At 37.9% G+C, this 20,692-nt stretch overlaps 1 protein-coding gene across 7 annotated transcripts in view; it reads left to right on the forward strand.

The window, feature by feature from the left end:
* Positions 1-20,692, forward strand: part of tbx5 (T-box 5) — a 45,563-nt gene that overhangs the window by 11,908 nt on the left and 12,963 nt on the right. For 6 of the 7 annotated variants that reach the window (XM_031900991.1, XM_031900994.1, XM_031900984.1 and 3 more), the window contains exons 4-5: positions 6,436-6,555; positions 11,946-12,093. In XM_031900991.1, the coding sequence (XP_031756851.1) occupies positions 6,436-6,555; positions 11,946-12,093 (268 nt within the window). Of the gene's footprint in view, positions 1-1,209; positions 1,218-6,435; positions 6,556-11,945; positions 12,094-20,692 lie in introns of all 7 variants that reach the window. The other variant, NM_001198768.1, reaches the window with a different exon arrangement.

Genomic DNA, 20,692 nt, shown 5'->3' on the forward strand with positions numbered 1-20,692 from the left:
TTTGCATTTTTATTTTTACTATTCTTTATACAGCACTGGCTGTTAATCACTCACATTAGTCCCTGCCCCAGTGGAGTTTACAGACTAAGGTCTCAACCATGTGCTCCTTTAAGCACACACAGGGCAAATTAATCACGAGCTGGTAAAACTTCCTCTATATTTTTAGTTTGTTGGAAGAAACCCACAAACATGGTGAGAGCATACAATCTGCATGCAGTGCAAGGACCCCAGCCCTTTTTTAGTTATATATTCTTCCAGTCTTAATTCCTGGGGAACACTGTGCACCATCAATGGCATTAAGAACATGACACTTAGTTACCATTCAGTCATGATGCAGTAAAACCCTGACTAGCTCATATGGGTAAGTGCATGAAGTAATTTAACACAACAACATATAACAGTGAAGGAGCCCTATACTATTTTCAAGTTCAGTTCTATGCCTCTGAACCTGTCAGTGTCATAGCTTATATATACATAGCTTATATATAACCAGATGTACAGTATATGTACTGTATATTTCTTATTTATATATTGTATGCAGCAATGTACATTCAATAAATATATTTTCAGACAGCATGAACATATCTAGACTTTATAGATTTTATGTACAGTGGACTGCTTTTGGACATGTTTCAGCCTATACTGAATGGATATGCTACATATCCTATTATATCCTGCAATACTTCAACCCAAAGCTAAAGGGTTCATTTGTGTCTGCAGAAGCAGTGAGCAAAGTGCAATTCTGAATGCAATTAGGGTTGCCGGTTTTCTTAGCCGGGCAGGGGTGACGTCAGGGGGTGGTGGGGTGGAGGCTAGGCAGTGATGTTGCAGGGCGGGGAGAAGGTGGGGTCATGCCATCATGGGGGCGGGGCTATGTTGTGGCGATTGGCCGATCGCCGCGTCAGTGTTACTGAGTCCTGACCGGTTATCGTATTTTGAGAAACCGGGCAGGAGGCTTTGACCCGGGCAGCCCTTCTGAAAACCAGACTGTCCAGACAGGTGGCAACCCTAAATGCAATTGCAATGCTTTTTCCACAATGCAGCATTTTTTCCTGGAATACAAGCATCATTGCGGCTGCTGTGGCTCTCCAGTGGATTTTTTTATTTTTACATAGGACATAAACGACCTGGAGCTAACTCCTGACCAGGTAGTAGCTCCAGGGTTCCCAAGCATTAATAGACACAGCAACACCTAATTCTGAACAAAAGGCAGGAAGGCTTGAGGGGCGCCGGGCGCAAATATACAGAAGTGCAAGGAGCACATTTTGGCGCAAATATTTTTAATGAAAGTGGTGTTATATACAACTGACAGCAGGGAAAGCACACGTTGTTCACTGCACTTGTGAACTTAATGGAGCCCTTAAATCAATTGGATTTATGGATTCATGGCAATAGCTATGGAAATATTCAGTATTCCCAAGCACACATTTCCCATTTGAAAGGGGCTGTCATTGTGGAGCAATGTTTTGATTGGTGCTGTCCAAACTGGATGAACAATATTAATTTTAGATGCACATGTGCCATAAAAAGTGATTAAACTACTAATTTGTTTATTAAATGAAGGGTTTAATTTTACCTTTTTTTTATGAAGGCTTTTTGTACTTTTTTCACTGCCATGTGTAGGACTTTTTTTTTAGCTCTCTCTAATCAAACAGATTTATTCCCCATGGACTATGAATTTTTAGTGTTTTATGCTTTATTTGAGCCCATGCATTGAAAAAAGTTTTCGACAATGTTGGTTCTAACTGTATAAGTATGAAAAAGCATAACTCCATCAGATAAACAGCAGCTCCAGCACATGCACAAAAGCCTTTGGCTGTAGTTTAAATGAATTAGGCAGAGATAACAATATATGATCTTCCAACTATTGCAGAACTACAGTTCGCCAGCATTCTGCCATCAGAAACCTACTCTTTTAACTGGGCTCCCTATAAGTGTAACATATGGGTGCCTTGTGCCATACTCAACAGTACTACGTTTATATTTTTTTGCAGAGAGTTTGTTGAACATTACAATTTAACTTAAGAAGAGTAGTCTTCCTAGGCTTGGATGTGCCTCTATTATCTTGTGCCCTTTGAATGCACTGGAGCCTTGGGGAATAAGCAAAGTAAATGCCTGATTACATAACTTGCTTAACTGAAAATCAGAGACAACCGAAGATGATATGCTGCATTGTTCATAGTTTAAAGGAACAGTAACACCAAAAAATGAAAGTGTATAAAAATAATTAATATATTATATACTATTGCTCTGCACTGGTAAAAGTTGCGTGTTTTCTTCATAAACACTACTGCAGTTATATAAATACCCTGCTGTGTAGCCATGGGGGCAGCCATTTAATTTGAAAAAAGGAGAAAAGGCACAGGTTACTAAGCAGATAACAGATAACTAGCATAGATTCCCATTGTATTCTACACAGTTTATCTGGTATCTTCTTATGTAACCTGTGCCTTTTCTCCTTCTTTCAATTTAAATGGCTGCCCCCGTGGCTACACAGCAGCTATTTCTATTAACTATAGTAGTCTTTCTGAAGCAAACACGCAACTTTTGCCAGTGCAGGGCAACAGTACATTATATTTTAATTATTTTAAAACATTTTTTTTTGTGTTACTGTTCCTTTAAGAAAACACTACTAAATAATTGTTCCATGCATCCTCCACTGATAGAACTATCTTTAGTTCAACAATTAATATTATTATCACATATTTATAAAGCCCCAACATATTCTGCAGCATTGTACAATAAATGGGTTTATATACTAAACATACAGATTTATATGCACCAATAACCAATAAAAATGTAAAAAGCAATAAAAAGCAGGTCCTTAAAGAAATGGATTTAAATACATTTTATGAAAAAAAACCAGCATTGGTTTAAGTCCCTGTTTCCCAAATACACACCAGCAGCCTTATTACATTGATTAACTATAGCATCTCCTTGTCAGTTGTGGTTTGTGAATTACATGCAGTTTGGGTGCTACTGGTCAGAAATCTCTGATGCAAATGAATGTTGCGGTACATATTTCTGTCTCCACATGGATACAGTTCCCATGCCTCTTCTGCTTATGCAGTTGTGGATTCTCCGTTTTGGTGCTAAATATGCTTTTATACAAGGGAAACTAAAGATTTATCTATACCAACACTTTTTTCTTTACCTATTCAAAGTGGTTTTTGTAGTCCTGAAGGGCTTTTTTTTTTGTAAACTGCACTGAGAAGAAGGATAGAAAAAGGCCCTGACTCATGAGAAATAAAGGTCATCTTCCAGATGTTTGTGAGGGAGTGCTTTAATAATTTCCCTGTATTGCCCAGTAACTGCTACAACATACTTACACCACTAAGCAGTCTTCTGGTTGGTTTTGACTACTTTGCTAAGGCCCGGACTGGCAATCTGTGGATTCTGCCAAATGCCAGAGGGGTTGCTATAAGATGCCATAGACAGTCACTGTGTATTGGGCTGATGGGGGGCTGTTCGGGCCTCTGTGTACTTGAAATGCATTACTTTTGAATAGGAAACACTTAAAATACACTCAAAATTGTCTATAAAACAGTATAAATGATGTGTTAACCAAAGATGCCATTTGCTTGGAGTATCAAAGAGACATATATATTCTGAGCAAATACTTTACCAACATATAATTTATATCCTAATAAGCGGCTTAGGTTTTATCAACCTAAACTTATCAGTAAATATCAACCTTTTGTATTTTTTACCTTAAGCTACCATTTTGTGATGTTCTTTGTGCTCCCTGACTGAACTCCTGACAGGAAATTATGTAGGTTCTACCTGTAACCAGGAAGAAGTATGGGACACAGCTGTGTCCATTCATTGGCTGATGTGACCTAGGTTTGTGTGTGAGCACAATGTCTTTAGCTTCACTCTAGGATTATCCAAAGGTCCACACTGGGACACATTCAGTTCAATAAAGAAAAATGTATAAAATGGTATTCACATGAAAACTCTATCAAATTCTATTGAAAAATCTGGAACTAAGATAGGGTTGAAAAAATTATTGGAAAAACATATTTATTATTACATATATTATTATTATATTTAAACATATTTAGTCATTTAAAAGGCTTTATTTATGTGAAACAATGTTTAACAATACATATGGGCAGTTTTCTGTGAGAGAGCAACAATGTTTAGGGGTATAGATTCCCTTTATGATCTGCTGGACACATATTAGACCCTTGGCTGCAGTTCATTAGCCAGTTTAGGGCCCTTTACTGAAAGAGCAATTTTTGTTCCAGAAATGTTCCCTCTGAACTGAATGTGTAAACGTGGATCTCATCTATTTAAAGAATATTCAGATAAACAGCAGCTCCCACTGAAGCAGGAGTCTGCAAGGTTAGAGATGAATAAAAATATTTGGACTTCATACAGTCACGTTTAACTTTTTTTTTTAACACATTTTAGAAATATTGTCTACAGACACATGACCCTGAGCCATGACTTGTACTATCCCTTTAGTGTACAGTAAAGTATAATTATGTTATACTAACAATTAATTTAAAGGGCACATCAATTCATGAAATTAAATTATAAAATTCTCATAGTGGACCCATTGCATACCACTTGTGTGTGCACACCCGCCCAGATATTGTACTTCTAAAATTCTATATAGTTCTTCCATATTTTGAATAAGAAATCTGTACACAAGCAGTGCAAAACAAATATGGTGCCACTGAAATACTAATTTCCCAGTCTGTATTCCCAATGAATAGATTTGTTTCTTACGTGTACTATTGGCACAGGTGCACCCAAGCAATGAATGCTCTAGAGTTACAATATTTTTATTTTATAAGCTGTGTATGTTTATTTGAAAGACAAAAGTGTCACTTTTATCATATAATGACAAAAACTTATATATAACTTTATAAAGAATAAAATAGAATGCACAATGTTTTTAGGTTTTCTAATGATCAAGCGCCAGTAACACCAAGGCCTGAAAGCTTTTGCATCAAGAGCATTTTCCAAGGATTTAGCAGAATGTTTTCTATGCTTGTAGTTTTCACTGCATGCTCCACCTAGTGGCAAAATGCAGAATAAATGAATACATTCTAAAATTGTATGGAGGCAGCTATGAATGAATACAATCACTATAAATTGTATAAAGTAAAAAAAAAAAAAAGTTAAAAATCCAACACTGTCCACACCTAAACAAACAAACAAATAAAGAAACAAACAAACATGTACCTACAGAAAAGGAAGGTAGTGGTAGCATCCTCCTCCAGGGCTGCTTTTAGCAGCAAATTCTGAGAATTTTGTTAAAACAGAAGGAAGGCATGATGATGCAAAATGCAGTCAGTTAAAAAACCCTGAAGATTGAGAAAACTGTTATCTTTTACCAAAATGGGGATGTCTTCCTGATATAATTATGTGTATATATATATAGGGGAAAATGGCCCTGGTGGATCCAAGAGAGATAAACATCCACATAAAAAAATGGAGCCCTTATGGGACTTGCCAATAAGTGAAAACATGTTTATTAGTTTGTCAATGTTTCGGTCCTGCTAAGAGGACCTTTTCAAGACATCCCATATAAAACAAATATATATAAAACAAGTATAGGACAGCACCCTCGTCAATATAGTTAAATAGAAGTGGTGTATAGCCCACATGGTGCATAGGAGAGAACATTGGATTACTCCCACAAATTGAAAGTCCACAAGAAAAGATAGGCAACATTCACTCTTTAAAATAGCAAATAATGTATTGAATCACAGTAAAACATCATTTTGAAGTTTAAGAGAATTCTCATATGATCATTACGGTCATGTGCCTGGTTGTTCTGATGATGCTCAGGGTTGCTGATTAGATCTCTAGAGGGGTCTATTAATGCTCTAGCAGCTTGTCCCATAACCAGGTCATTGTTTTGTGTCCTGAAAAAAATCCCCTAGAGAAGCTCCTTGCAGCAGAGGTTCTTGGACGAAATGAGAGAAATTTTGATTTATGAACTGGGAGCAACATCTGTAATTATTAAAGCCTCTAATAATATAGTGTGGTTGTACTTAGTACGATTTTAGGTTGCACCATATTCATTTTTGTGCTGGCTTCTGAACTGGTAACGCTTCTTAAAGGAAACATTTATCTGAACTACACTAATCTGATGGCTGGAGATGAAAAAAGTAACCACAGGGAGGTGGTAAAGTTATCCACCGCAGTGGCCTTGGACATTTATTTCTTTATGCTTGTGTGAAATAAGAATTATATGCCTATAACTGAATGCCTATAACTGAATGCGTTGGACTTAAAATGAATCGTGTGATTCAATGGCCTAGCATACAGCTTTTAGGAGAATGGAATTGGGTATTTTGAAATTGACTGTTTATGTTTTCCATAACTATCAGTCTATATTTTGTTTGGGAAATATGTATTTTTATACCTATTTATGCATTTTATAAATGTTTAAATGTGCAAACTTTGCTCTTTCAGACGCATGTTCCCTAGTTACAAAGTGAAGGTTACTGGCCTGAACCCGAAAACCAAGTACATCCTTCTCATGGATATTGTGCCTGCAGATGACCACAGATACAAGTTTGCTGATAACAAATGGTAAGATCTGTTTCTGTTGGTGTCTATTCTACAACAGGTTCAATCCTCTAGTGATACTGACACTTTTGTATCTCCTGTCCCATTTCTGTCAAATACGGGCTCTGTTTTTGGTCTAGAACAATCTTAACCATCTCTTTAGCTGATGAAACCCCGCTGCAGCAGCTCTTGATAACAGTGAATGCTGACCTGCTGTCTAACACATGGGTACTGCAGATTAACTTTGACCAATGTCAATCTGCAATGCAGAGAAAAGTTTAAATCTTGCATAACAGGAGTTACAAAAGCATTTCTGGTTATATTTTAAACAAAATTATCTAAAAAAATGCATAGTTAACACCACGCTGGATACAAATAGGGTTGTTTCCCAAACTATCCTTCATACGCCTGAAATGGCTGATGGAACACAGGCATCTTCTCCATTAGCATATTTCAGCACACAAGCACCCTAAATCCACATGCTGCCCCTTCCCATTCACTTGAATGGGGCTAGTCTTGTGGTGCAGTGGTTATTGCTGCTGCTTTGGAGTTTGAGCTTTGATTCCAGCAAATGTGAAATTTGGGCTCACCAGAGAAAAATTCACTTGCTCTCTTTTCATTCCTATAGAATTTTTAGAAATGTATTTATTTATGTAATATTCACCCATATGTAAATATGATACAGACCTTAGATTGTAAGCTCCACTGGGGCAGGGACTGGTTTGAATTACGGTATGCAAAATCTCTGTAAAGCACTGTGTAACATGTCAGCACTAAATAAATAAATAGTGGGAAATACATTACAACACTAGTACTGCTGCTTCTCAGTCTGAAGGTGCGCTAGCAAGCATTTTAATGCTAAAAAGCACCTGTACCAGCACCGGCTTCCCATTGAAATGAATCGGAGATGACTGTCATTTTCGGGCACTTCTCCAGCAGACATATGCTGATGGAGGAAATTCCCTGGATGCCATTAGCCTCTGGATTACTGCACTGGTAGAAAGCTTTATATATGTTTGTAAATAAGTCTGCTTTAAGAAGTAGGAGTGAGTGGCCTTGCCCTAAATATTTCATATTTCATTTAACCATTATGTTTTATGTACACAACTGCAGCCATTCAATTTTTATGAACGTATATTTTTGTACTGACAGAGGTTGCAAATATTGATTATGAAAAAAAGCTTATTTGTTAAGACAACTAGAATACTATCAGCATATGCTGGGCAGCATTCTTCTAAGGGCTGTGACACACGGGGAGATTAGTCGCCGTGTGACAAATCTTCCTTGTCACAGGCGACAAATCCCCCCGAAATGCCATCCCACCAGCTAGAATGTAAATCGCCAGTGGGATAGCATACGTGGCGGTGCCATTTGCTGAAGTAGCCTTGAGAGGAGACTTCCGCGACTTCAGCAAATCATGCCCCTGCATATACCATCCCACCGGCGATTTACATTCTAGCCGGTGGGATGGCATTTCGGGGAGATTAGTCGCCCACGACAAGGAAGATTTGTCGCACAGTGATTAATCTCCCCGTGTGTCACAGCCCTAAGGCCACAGTCACACATGGTGCACCATCTGCTTCTCTCCATCTGCATTTTGTTGGCAGGCAGAGAGATGTGTATCTGCTCTCATTCACAGCTCTGTGTAGTTACACTGCCAGACACAACATAGGCCTGAGTGCAGCTACACAGAGCATTTGGCCTGAAAATGCAAGCTAATGTGCAGACATGTTAGGACACCAGCACTTCTATAGAACTCTTGAGTATAATTTGGAGCCAACAAATTTTTACACATGCTCTTTAAAAAATTTAAGACAAATAAATTAACCAACTAAGTAAGTGGAAGTTTTTATTATGACACTTGCTTGTGAACCTAGGTAGTCTGATCTTATAAGGGCCTCTTATTAGTTGATGGAAAAGCTGTTAGGTTAATGCATGCAAGTTCATGGGGTATAATCTTAAGGCTGGTGGCACACGGGGAGATTTGTTGTAAAGCAACATCAGAAGCGATGTGTATGCCATCCTACCGGCGATTCACATTCTTGCTGTTGGGAATGCATTTCAGGGAGATTAGTCAGGCTTGCAGAAGCAAAGACTTTTTGCGTGTGACTAATATCCCTGTGTGCCACCAACCTAAAGCTAACCCTACCTAATGTGAGATTATAGAAACTTCTTGCTTTGCTTGGTAGCAAGGATATGTTCTCTAATCACTGGAGGTATAGATGAGTGAGGGTGGCTAGCAGGTAAACCCCATGGCATCATCACCAGGAGGAACATGGAGATTAGCTGCTAACAGCATTTAGCTTCTCATAAGTTTATTTTACAGTATCATCCTAGAGGTGGCAGTAGAAAACTCTAGTTACCCAATTTTTTGTTCCTTTAACTTAAAGAAACTGATATATTGGTTACAGGAAGGTCAAATTATGATAGATTTTAAATCTTGAAGCAGTTTATAACCTTCAGGCTGCAAGCTGTGTTCCAAGTATGGCTGCCACCTGGCCAATATTTTACTGGCCGGGCCAGTAAAAATCATGCTTGATGTCAATGTTATCAATAGGGATAAAATATAAAAATAAATGAAGGCCAGTATTTTGTTCTAGAAAAGGTAGCAACTCTAGTTCCAAGGAGGCAGCAATTTAAACAGCAATATATTTGTAGCTCACAAGTGCTGGAGGGAAGCATTACAATTAAATTAGCATTCCAGAAGCAAGCTGCATGTGGTGTCTGTGTTTTTTAAATATGCCATTGTTGCCCCCTGGTGAAGGTAACCCCAAATGTAGCAGTTGGTTTTGTGTTTGGTTTGTGGCACAATTTCTGATAAATGGTTCCATTCTGAGTAATAAAAAGATGCCTGACAGAAGCCGCGAAACAGTCTATAACTTTCATAGCCAGTAAGTAAGCAGAGATACTGAGGAAACATTATATAATACATCTTGTTTTACTTAAGAATGGGCGTTTTGAGCATTAACCACTTTTGTAAGGATGTGTTTTGGCTAGGAAGCAGGGAAAAACACTTTAACAAGAGCTGTTGACAGAGGAATAAAAGGCTTCTGTGGGTAATTGTTTACTGTAGCCAGTGAATTTTATAATCAAAATCACACCATGCAGTCAAGTGTGTATAACATATTGAAGAAAAAAAAACACATTCTGCCAGACAGAGAATAGACTGACATGCATATGTACTGAGCTGTGTCTCTGCCAAATGAGAAAAGGAAATTGAAGGTCTGATACTAACTGCAGATAAGGGAAGTATCATATGCACAACTTTGCAGGATGCAGGAGGAGTATTTTTTTTCTTTTTTAAGATTAGCAATAAGTGCAAAGCAAATACACACAATTTTTTTCTAAAGATGCAGTATATACCTTTACTCAAAATAGGCAACATGGTGGTTCAGTGAGTAGCACTTCCTGCAATGCTTGGTGTCCTGCATTTGATTCCAGCATGGGCACTAACTACAAGAGGTTTGTATGTTCTCCCATGTCTGTATGAATTTCCTCCAGGTATCCTGGTTTTCTTTTTACACTCCAAAACTATAATGGACTTCTCATTAAAATTAACCCTAGCGTGAATGTGATGCAGACCTTAGATAGTAAGCTCCACTGATGCAGGGACTGCGTCATGGGAATAATGAATAATCTCTGTACAGTGCTGAATAAATGTGCTATATAAATATAAGAGAATAAATACCTGTGTATAAATTGTATTCTGGCTATTATTTTAATTTAAATAAATCCTTTCTGCTATGATAAAGCACTAATGGAAACTTTTATTTTTTTTGTAAACTGGGTCATTTATTCAAAGGAAGATAATGAGCTCTGTATAAACAAACCCCTCCTTCCCTTCAGATGCAGCCTTATTAGAGTGAGATTGTATTGTCAAGGTATTTTGATAGGATAAGGATATATGTAGTTTTGGAAGAATGTGTTCCCCCTCCAGGCAGTAGTTCCCAGCAACACACCTTCTTAGATAAACTCCAAATGTGCAGGCAGTTGCTATGAGTATCTTTTAGTTTGATTGAACTATACTAACCAGACTTTACATCAGGTGTCCTGGCTGGTTTACTTAGATTTTCTGAACCCATGGTATCTGTTTTTTTGTGTTAGAGCTGGCAAGAAAATGACCACGTAGCCTGCAATTTAGTTAAAAAAGGACAAAAAGGATAAAAGGTCACTGGCAGTGACAGGTGGACTTGATAAAAAATGACCAAATGCACATTTTCTGACCAAATCTGCCAGTCACTGCTAGTGAGAGGCAAATTTCATTTAACTAAATACAATGCTGTTTCTGTCATCAATTGTCATTTCACCAGAGGTGCCACAATATCAGCCCTGACAACTTTAAGGGTAGGAGCACACGGGGCAGATGCTCTAAGAAAAGCAGATTTGCTATCTTCCTCTTCCGTGTGGATGGGAGCAGATCCACTTTTCTTGGACTGTGTACAAAATGGTCGGCTTTATCAGTCTGCAGCATACCCAGGTACACCCTTCACTAATTCTCAATTGCCTGAAAAATGCTGGTGGAAAATGCACCTTGTGTGCCATTGCCCTAAAGCTGATGTCACACGGGGCTGATTTTCGGCCTGAGGAAGACCGCAGGCCAAGAATCAGTCCCTCTGCTGGTGTCACACTTCTACATTGCCTACACGTGGAAGCTTTGTGTCAGCCCAGGTGCAGGCACGCTAATGATTTAATGGTTCCAAGTACAGGCAAAGGAGAAGACTGATGCCAGCGTAGGGCATCAGCCTAAGGGTGAAGACACACAGCGCTACTAATGGCAGCTACTTGTAACGGCTACTAAAATAGACAATGCTGATCATTCACTGGTAACTGTCTGTACGTGTGTTTTAGCAGAGGCAATTCTCATTATTGTCTACGGCAGGCTATTTTCTGGGGTTAAAGTAGTTGCTACTAAGTAGCTCTGTGTGTCTTCACCCTAACTGTGAAAGCAAAACAGTGCTACTTACCTGCTTGTAGTGGAAAATAAAATAAAAAGATCTTTATTTTATATTCCTATAATAAAGGCAAAGAACTTTTCATATAATGTATACTGATTGCATTTTTATACAGGAAATATGTAAATATGTACCCCCTACTGTAAAATATAATATATCTAAAGTCACATGTTCTATGCATATGCTTTATGTAGGTCATCTGACTCTAGGGTGACTTCTAAAATGATTAAATTAAACAGGTGTACTCACAACATACACAACATTCCATGAGTCATGTGACAAAATTAGCTCCACTTAGTGTGTGTGTAAGTGTGTGTGTGAGTGTGTGTGTTTGTTTTCAAGATCTATCCCGCACAGCCTTCAGCATAAAAACATCTTTTGGCTTTAGCTGTTCTTTACATAAAGGAACTGTTTGCTGTTCATGAAATAATTCAACATACAATATTTCTTTTCTTGTTGTAGGTCAGTCACGGGCAAGGCTGAACCTGCTATGCCAGGGCGGTTGTATGTTCATCCAGACTCACCAGCCACAGGCGCACACTGGATGAGGCAGCTAGTATCCTTCCAGAAGTTGAAGCTCACAAACAACCATCTGGATCCATTTGGACATGTAAGCAATTGCGTTGGAAACCAGAATTATACTTGCATTTAGTACATTTCTGTTATTCTGTCAATAACCTTAAGGTCAAATATCAGTGGTGACATTAGATGATAACAGCATATACTGTAATCAATCAAGTCTTTAATTGGTAGTTTATTTACTCTAATGGATTTAAAATATTCAAGGTCTGTCTGGTAGAGCAATCCTTACAGATGATCACTAGGTCAAAAACTCAGCACTGAGATCATGGATGCTAACAAAGCTGATATATTACAACATTCAATGTTAATAATAGCTTTAATGAATTAGTCACTTAAAATGACATTCAAGAGGTGATGTATTATTAACATGACCAATGGGCACCTAACAGATTTAGTGGTAAAAACTGTGTCTTTGAAGTTGCCGTTTGAATTCCATTGCAAGCATTTCTTGTTGTTCTTGCTGCCTTATCTCTGTTACATAGATACAGTGAATATGACAGCAGATAAGAACTTACTGGCACATCTACATTTCACGTCCTTTTAAAGGGAGATGCACCTATATGTGTTTGTTTTTACATTATGTTACTATTATTTGTTTTGAAACGTGTAGATAGGACAATTGCCCTACACAGAGAGCTTACTGATCTGTATGCGTGTATTTATTATTATGACATTCTCTCATCAGCGCTCTGCTGCTTGAGTTTCTGGCCTTATGAGATTTCCATTACGTGATATGAACTGAATTAAGAGGGTTTAAATTACTTGCCTTATAAAAAAAAAGATATTGTGTGCTGTCCCAGTGATTAAAGCAAAGGTTTTCTGATCTGATTGATGCTTTCTGCAAAAGTTATTCCAGCCCAGCTATCAAACATATTTTGTAACAAAGCACATAGCGCAAGACAAAGTAATGACTGTATATAATTCTGATGCAGAATGCACAAGGATATTAAAGAAATGAAAAACATACTTTGTAGTTAAATAGGCTTATGTTTATTTTCCTGTAAACAGATAGGAGGGAATGAAGACATTTCTTTTTGTGTGCCTATTTCTTCTTATGCATTTGAATCTTAGTTGTCAGCAATTGTGCACTTTGGATAAAATCTGGGAAAATATCTTTCAGAATGTTTCATTGGAGAAGGTACTTTTATATTTGGTCTATAAAGCATAACATAGCTAGCCACAGAATATAGTATAAACCAATTATCTGTATATAACAGAATGCCTTTTTGAGCCCAGATGCTATGATGTCCTATATCTACAACAACCCCCTCCCCACCCTTAATGTGCCTGATTCAGGCTCAGGATGCTTGTATGCAAAGTAAAAGCTGTCAGCAAGATGCTGTTCACTGTCCTATTATCTTTGGAACTAAAAGGAAGGTTGGGCCTTACTGGAAAATTGGGTAATGGATAAATCTGAACATAGCCTGTGTGGTTATAGGTGAGAAGTGGGCTGATCAGGGGTATAGCCAAAAGTATAAGGTATGGGATGTTAGGTGTAGCAATACACAGAGTTGTAAGTTCTTCCACAACATCAGTGCCAGAGACTATCTGGCCCCAATGCCAGGACCTAGCTGTTGTATCAACCTGTTTAACAGTCCTTATTTATGAGTTGCTATAGACAATGACCTTCCGTCATAGCGCTAGTGTACATGTACACAACTACAGCAGGATAGCCCTCTGAATATTATGGTGTCCATTTTAGGATCCTCTGCCAATAGCCTGTTCTTGCATGTACATTTCAGTCTGTCATTACAGCAGTGTTCTATTCTTCAACATTTTGCTCAGTCCTCCTCCATACTCCTTTCTCTATCACTTGTCAGCCAAAAAATAACAGCCCTCCACCTTGCTCCCTTCCTGCTCAACCTTTCTTGTCTTAGCTATATCGCTAACATTAACCCTAACCATAACATTGCTGAGATAGAATGAGATTGGGATTTTAGGGTTACAAGGGCTGAGTACCAATGGAGGAATACTGACAATGAATGGATCACCGAGGATTGAGTAGGGATGACAACTGATGGAGGAATGTTGGCTATAGAAGAGAGTGGAGTGTTGGACATTGATAGACAACATTGGAAGTGCACAGAATGCATGATAAAAGTCAAGTAAAAGTCTTGGCATTACTGAAAATAATGCAAATCACCCATGTATGACTATCCAACTAGAGGCCTCCCCAAGGCACTCATGCTGCTCATTGACACCTGAGACTTCAGTTCTTAGAGTTCACTGGTTTATGGAATTGTTTGGTTTGGTACTGAATTTGGGTTGAAATGAGAAGATTATCATTAGGAATATTTCACCATAGATTGCTGGCTGGAATATTTCCCAGATGATTTTGCAATTAGAATAAAAGTAAACCTTCTAGGTGCAGTACTGGAATAGAAATATCAGCTATTCTACAACCTGAGAAGTCATTCCAGGACCATTTTGCAGCAAAGAGATTACTTGAACATGCTGAGCAGTGAGCCAAGTTTTTGAGGGAAACGGCAATTGTTGGGAGTTACTCCATAAGCATCGTGCTGGAAACATCCTCTCAATGGCCTGGTGCAGATAGATTTCAGCAGGCAGAATGTAAACTTCGTGATCAGACGGTGGTAAAGCAGCTGATGCTGGTAGAGGCAGAGATTAAATCAGCCTCATATATCAATGGTTGAATGAACAAGACTTTTATACACACACTACTGCTTGGCAGAAACGAGCTCTGCGGCTTCTTACGATTGATTGAATGGTTCTCTTGAAAAGGGGGAAGAAAAGGGGAAGTCTAAAGGGAGATGGAGGAATGATGGGGGGGGTTGTTCTGGGATTTAACTTTATATATAAATAGGCACATGCACAAACATATAGTGTGTGCATGTATATAATTGTGTGTGTGTGTGTGTATGTTAAGGCATGCACATAATACATACTGTATGCTGTGGCTGAAATTTAACCATGGGTATTCTCATAGGTATTGTGTCTCTTTTTAATTGTGAAGCAGTGTGAATGCATTTATGACATCAGTATTTTACATAATAATGTAAAAATATATCCTTGTCACACATTTTCAAGCTTTCTAGGTTTTAATTAATGCTTATATACCATTACAAAATATACTGAGGGCTGTAGCTAGATCCATTTTACACTGTGAGTGCCAAAGAAAATGTATAGTCTACAGGGCACATTTATCAAAGCACGATTGAGTCCGAATACAAAAAATTTGTATTTTTTCTATTGTATAGAACTGTGCATATTTCCTGCGTTTTTTTTTTGTGAACTTGGGTGTCTTTTTCATACTTTCAAAACAAAATTTACGCGACAAAATCGTATTTGTCACAATGAGTACGAAAGTTTCGGATTCATTAAAACTTCGGTATCGTGACTTTCTTTGGGCCAGGTTGGAGCTGCAGAGTGCCATTAAGTCCTATGGGAGGCTTCCAAAATCATGCACTGAAGATTCCGAAAGGTTTTCCCCCCGTTTACAATCGTTCAGATACGAAAATTTTGTGACTTTTGGAACGCCATTGCAATATTATCGTGACTATTGTGATTTTTTCGGAAGCATTTTCGTGACATTTCAGATCATCAGACATTATCGTATTTAATCCGAATTTTACTCATTTCGGGATTCGAACTCGTACTTTGATGAATGTGCCCCTACATGTAGAAGGGTTGGAATGAAGAAAACTTTGGATGTCTTATAGTCAGTGCAGCTCCTGGGCAGTCTGGGGGCCCATATGGCCATCAAAGTTTAACCTGGATGCCGGTAGTATAAGTGAAATTCCTTGCTTAGAATATGCTTAAGAAGAGCTGTCATATCTGTAACATATGTTGTGTTTAATTGATCTGTTTGCCATTTAGCTTTTGTTATTTTTGCAAGTATAGTTTTTAAATAAATGCTGCATGTACTACCTCAATGTACAGTAACATTTATCTGTGGAAGCTGTGATTGTCAGTGCAGCTACAGAGAGATGCTGATTACTGAAAACCGCAGGCGGAGAGCAGCAGAGCAAATGCTCTGTGTGACCATGCACTAATGTAGTTCTTGTCTAACAGGATTTTATATCTCGCCTGATAAGCTGCCCACTGGAGGGGCCTAAATTGACAGCTTTTATCAGCCTATGTATGGAATTCTACCATGATCTTTATGGTGTACTTTTCATTTCTAAATTACACTGTTTACATAGCAAATAATTCACTCTACCATTTAAAATGTTATTCTTGAACCAACAAATGTATTTTTTTTAGTTGAAATATTGGTGTGTAGCCAAGCCAGTGCATTGTGAATGATTCTGAAGAATGCTTTAGAAAGGAAAGTATTATGGAAGACTGCTAACTGTTCTCCCTGACAGGTGCATCAGTTCAGGGAAAAATTCAGCCACTGCAATCACTGGGAGAATATTTTGGGAATTATGGGAAAATAGTGGGATGGGATTTCCTTGTCTTTTAAAGGACCAGTTCAGTGTAAAAATGAAACTGGGTAAAATAGATAGACTGCACAAAATAAAAAATGTTTCAATATAGAAACTGATGGAAACTTACACTTTTTCTTCCCCCCCCAACTGTCCGGTAAATTTATTTTCAAAATGTGGCAACCCTAGCCTTGTATAATTAAGGTGCTAGGTTTGATTACAGTCAGGGCACTTACAGCATAGAGTTTGTATGCTCCCCACAAGCTTGTGTGGGTTTCCTCCAGGTATTCTGCATTCCTTCCACACACCAAAAACATACAGTCATGTAAACTGACCCTAGTGTATGTGTGTGTGAATGTGATAGAGGCCACAAATTGTAAGCTCCACTGGTAAATCATGTATAAATTCTATAAAGCACTATGGTATATGTAAATTTATATATATATAGTATATCAAATTGTCCGCACTCTCTTTAAACATCAAAACTCATACTCACATGGTTGGGTGCTGCATATGGTTGTATTTAAATATCTCTCACCGAAAGTACTGCACACTCCATTAATAGATTAATGGAGTGCGCAGTACTTTCGGTGAGATATATATATATATATATATGAATAATAATATATTACACAAACTTCTGAGGCAGACTAAAGGGTTGATTCACTAAAGTGCGATAAAAGGAGCGCTATTTATAGCATGCGTTAAAAATTTTATTGCGTCTTATTTTTTGCGTTTTAAAACGTGATTCACTAAAAGGATATTTGCGTTAATTTAGACGTGATGCTGTTTGCGTTATTTAAGTCGCGAAGTATCTGACGCAACACTCGCTAATTAATGCAGTGCGCTACTTGTCGCGAGCGCTAATTAATGCACGTGCACTACTTATCGTGCGCAAGCCATACTAGCCATACACGCCATTATGCTCGTAAAACTACTTTTTTTGAAAATGACCATTTCCCTGCAAACTGGAGGCTGCATCACTCTAGGGCCAACACATACTTGAATAAATGCAAAGTCCATATTGTGTTGCCAAAAGCTCATGAACTGTACTTTTCTATAATTACCGCCTGCCCAAAGTAGGTGTTAATTTTCGCATAGACTAATGCGATATTTAGCGCGTCTAAGTGTTTGTGAATCATGCGTTAGTATTATTTCTGCTCGAGTATTAACGCGACGCGGTAAAATTAACGCATTTGGTTGCGCGCTATTTAACGCACGCGATATGCGACTTAACACATGCAATAATACTTAGGCGAATCGCGCGTTTTTTTCGCGTCAATTTTAACGTAAACAAGCATGCGATAAGCGTTATCGCACTTTAGTGAATCAACCCTTAAGTGTCTAGGGAGCCATGTATATAAATATTAGCTCTGTCCATCAGTTATGACTATCATCATTTTCCAATATTTTCCACCATTTTTGTGGTTCCATCAGTATATAATGCAATTCCCTGATTTCACATTTTCCCAGCTGAAAATGGGAGTTCTACTGTATTGAAAAATAGATTATTCAATACTTTTTAAATTTACCATGGAAAAATCAACTAACTATAGCAGGCTTTACAAAATAAATCTTATCAATGGGATTATTAACAGCCTGCTATCCACACAAATATCTGTTTCCACCCATTTGTGTCTTATACTATCTTGTTCCATGTATTTGCAAGCCTAGTATTACCTAAGAAAGAATTACAAACTGACATCAAGAAAAAGGTGTTTATTTTTACAGTCTAGTAGAAAGGGGAAGGGATCAAGGGCTGCTAATGGCGCTGAGCTGTTATCTGCTGAATGCGGCTTGTGAGAATGCAGATAAAGGAAAATGACTTTGGATTTAACCTTGGAGTTCCTGGGCCTTTCACATGGAGATATCATTTCACATGTAGGGAAAGACAGGGAAAGGCTGCATACTAACCCTTCCATTGCCACTCAAAGCTTTTAGTAAGGTAATTTGTAACTCCCTTCCACAGTTCAAATACTGCAAAAATAAGTCACAGTTGTAATGGGTAGAATGGGCACAAATATATGGAATTACTACTCTTTTACAAAGGTGTTAGTGGAAAACTGAAAAGTGAAGAGTTTTGCAGAATTATGCAGTGGTTACAAGCATATTGTAAAAACTCTTAGAAAAATTGCTAGGTGGTTTTAGAGATGAAAATAAAATTATTAAATGGTAAGGCATTGGGTGAAAGAATCATAACTATTTATAAAGTTTCAAAAAGCAGACTATCAAATGAGAGATTGGGGTCTAAAATGAGTAAAGCAATAAAGGAGGAAAATAATAAAAGGTCAATGGGGACTACAGGCAAAAAGAATATTTATGGGTAGGAGTTGGTAATAATTAAATGCACAAAGGAAGAGTAGCAATAGTTCATGGGAGTGTCTCACAAAGGTAGAGATGCCACCTGACCGGTTTTTAGCTGACCTAGCCATTAAATCACCAGCTAGGGCTGGCACCGCTATTACAAATTTAACTGCAATGTTCTTGCAGGTAAATTTGTAATACCCTTTAAACCCCTCCCTTTCCTCACCTTCTCTGCTGCCAATCAGTCTTTATAATTACAGGCCCACCTCTTCCTTCCTATTTCCCCACCCAGTTCACCAATTTCCTCGCTCAGTCCACCCACTTTCACACCCATTTACCGAATCCATTCGCCTTTTCCACCAATTTTCCCCACCCCTTACATCACAGCCCCACAACAAAGTGATGTCAAAGGCCATGACCAATATGAAGGCCTGAATTACCATTAGAAAAAGTTGGCAACCATACACAAAAGGGTAGAAGAGATACATTAGACTCATTTGAAGAGGATATATAAGTATATAGTACTAAATAACAAGTGCAAAGTTTGCTCTAGATCTAGTTACTGTCAGCAACCAAACAGTTTGCTTTTAAACAGTATATCAGATCATATGGGTTAGTGGAGCTGAAGCAAGTCTTTCACCAGTGACCACATTAACCCATAGAGCAGACAAAATAAAATCTGTAGGGTGTGAAGGACCATAAAACAGTGTTTATCTAAACAAGTATAGGAAGAAACCTTATGGTTAAACAAGGAGACATAAAGACTATTTAAATATGTAATTATCAAGTAGTTTAGTAGTATTTATAGAATAGTTGCAGGAGGAATTATTTTCTTTCTGAGAGAACCAGGTCCATCACAATTGTTTGGTACAATGTAGACCTTATAGGGAATGTTGGGAAGTCTAGAAAAATAAACTGTACTACGATAAAAAATTCCAGAGAGGGCTTAGGGCTATGTCATATAACTCTACCAAAACATAAAGGATGGTTATCCAAAATATACCAGTAGTTAAAATATTAGCTCTTAAACACTTGACATTTGGGTGTTGCTGTGTGCTAAGCTTGCATTACAGGGACTTGAAAAATGATCCTTGCAGTTTAGTTGATAACAAATTCTGAATAACAGAGGACAAGTGTTGGTTAGGAGTTGTAGAAGTAATTAATATAGCTGTTGGGGCCAATTTACTATAGTTCAGTATTTTCATTTGGTAAAATACCAAAAAACATTCCATGTCAGTGATTAATGATTCAGAGGTGTGTTGGAGCTCAGTGCTGCTTTTTACACACACCATTTGCAAAACTGTGTTTAATTGACTCAGCAAGTCACCTAATAAGTACATTGTTCTATGACTTGGTCATGCAGGAAGAAAGGTTTGCACCTAAGGTCTAATCGGATCACATTGGGGAATATGAAGGCTCAAAGAGAGAGGACTGCCAGCATGTTTTTTTCAAGTATATCAAACTTATTTCAAAGACGGCTGCATTGCACAGTTTTGTCACCACTCCCAAAACGCAAGAGCCATCAATATCAATTAGATTATATCCTTATAAACTGTCCTCAGTGATGTCATCAGTAATAATTGGCACTTAATGATGTCAGTTGTGACTCACTGTAACTTGAGTATTATGAAACAATAATGCCCTCCTCCTTGGTAAAATATGAGGATATTAAAAGTCACCTTATATGATCATGGTATTCCTTGGTGACTTCTAATATCCATATAATTTGCAATAGGGGGTATATCATTCCCTATATAATCTAAGAATATCTGGTAACTGTGCTTAGGAAAACAAATTTATACTGTAAATCAGGACTTCAAGGGATTTCTATTTCCCCAGTCTGTTTAAAAAGTGCATAATCATTTAACATAAACGGTCCTGAAGCATCCAGCAAGAGAAATATTGGGAACAACACATGTAAAAAGTAAACAGAGA

Source organism: Xenopus tropicalis, chromosome 1, assembly GCF_000004195.4.
Source record: "Xenopus tropicalis strain Nigerian chromosome 1, UCB_Xtro_10.0, whole genome shotgun sequence".
Lineage (NCBI taxonomy): Eukaryota > Metazoa > Chordata > Amphibia > Anura > Pipidae > Xenopus > Xenopus tropicalis.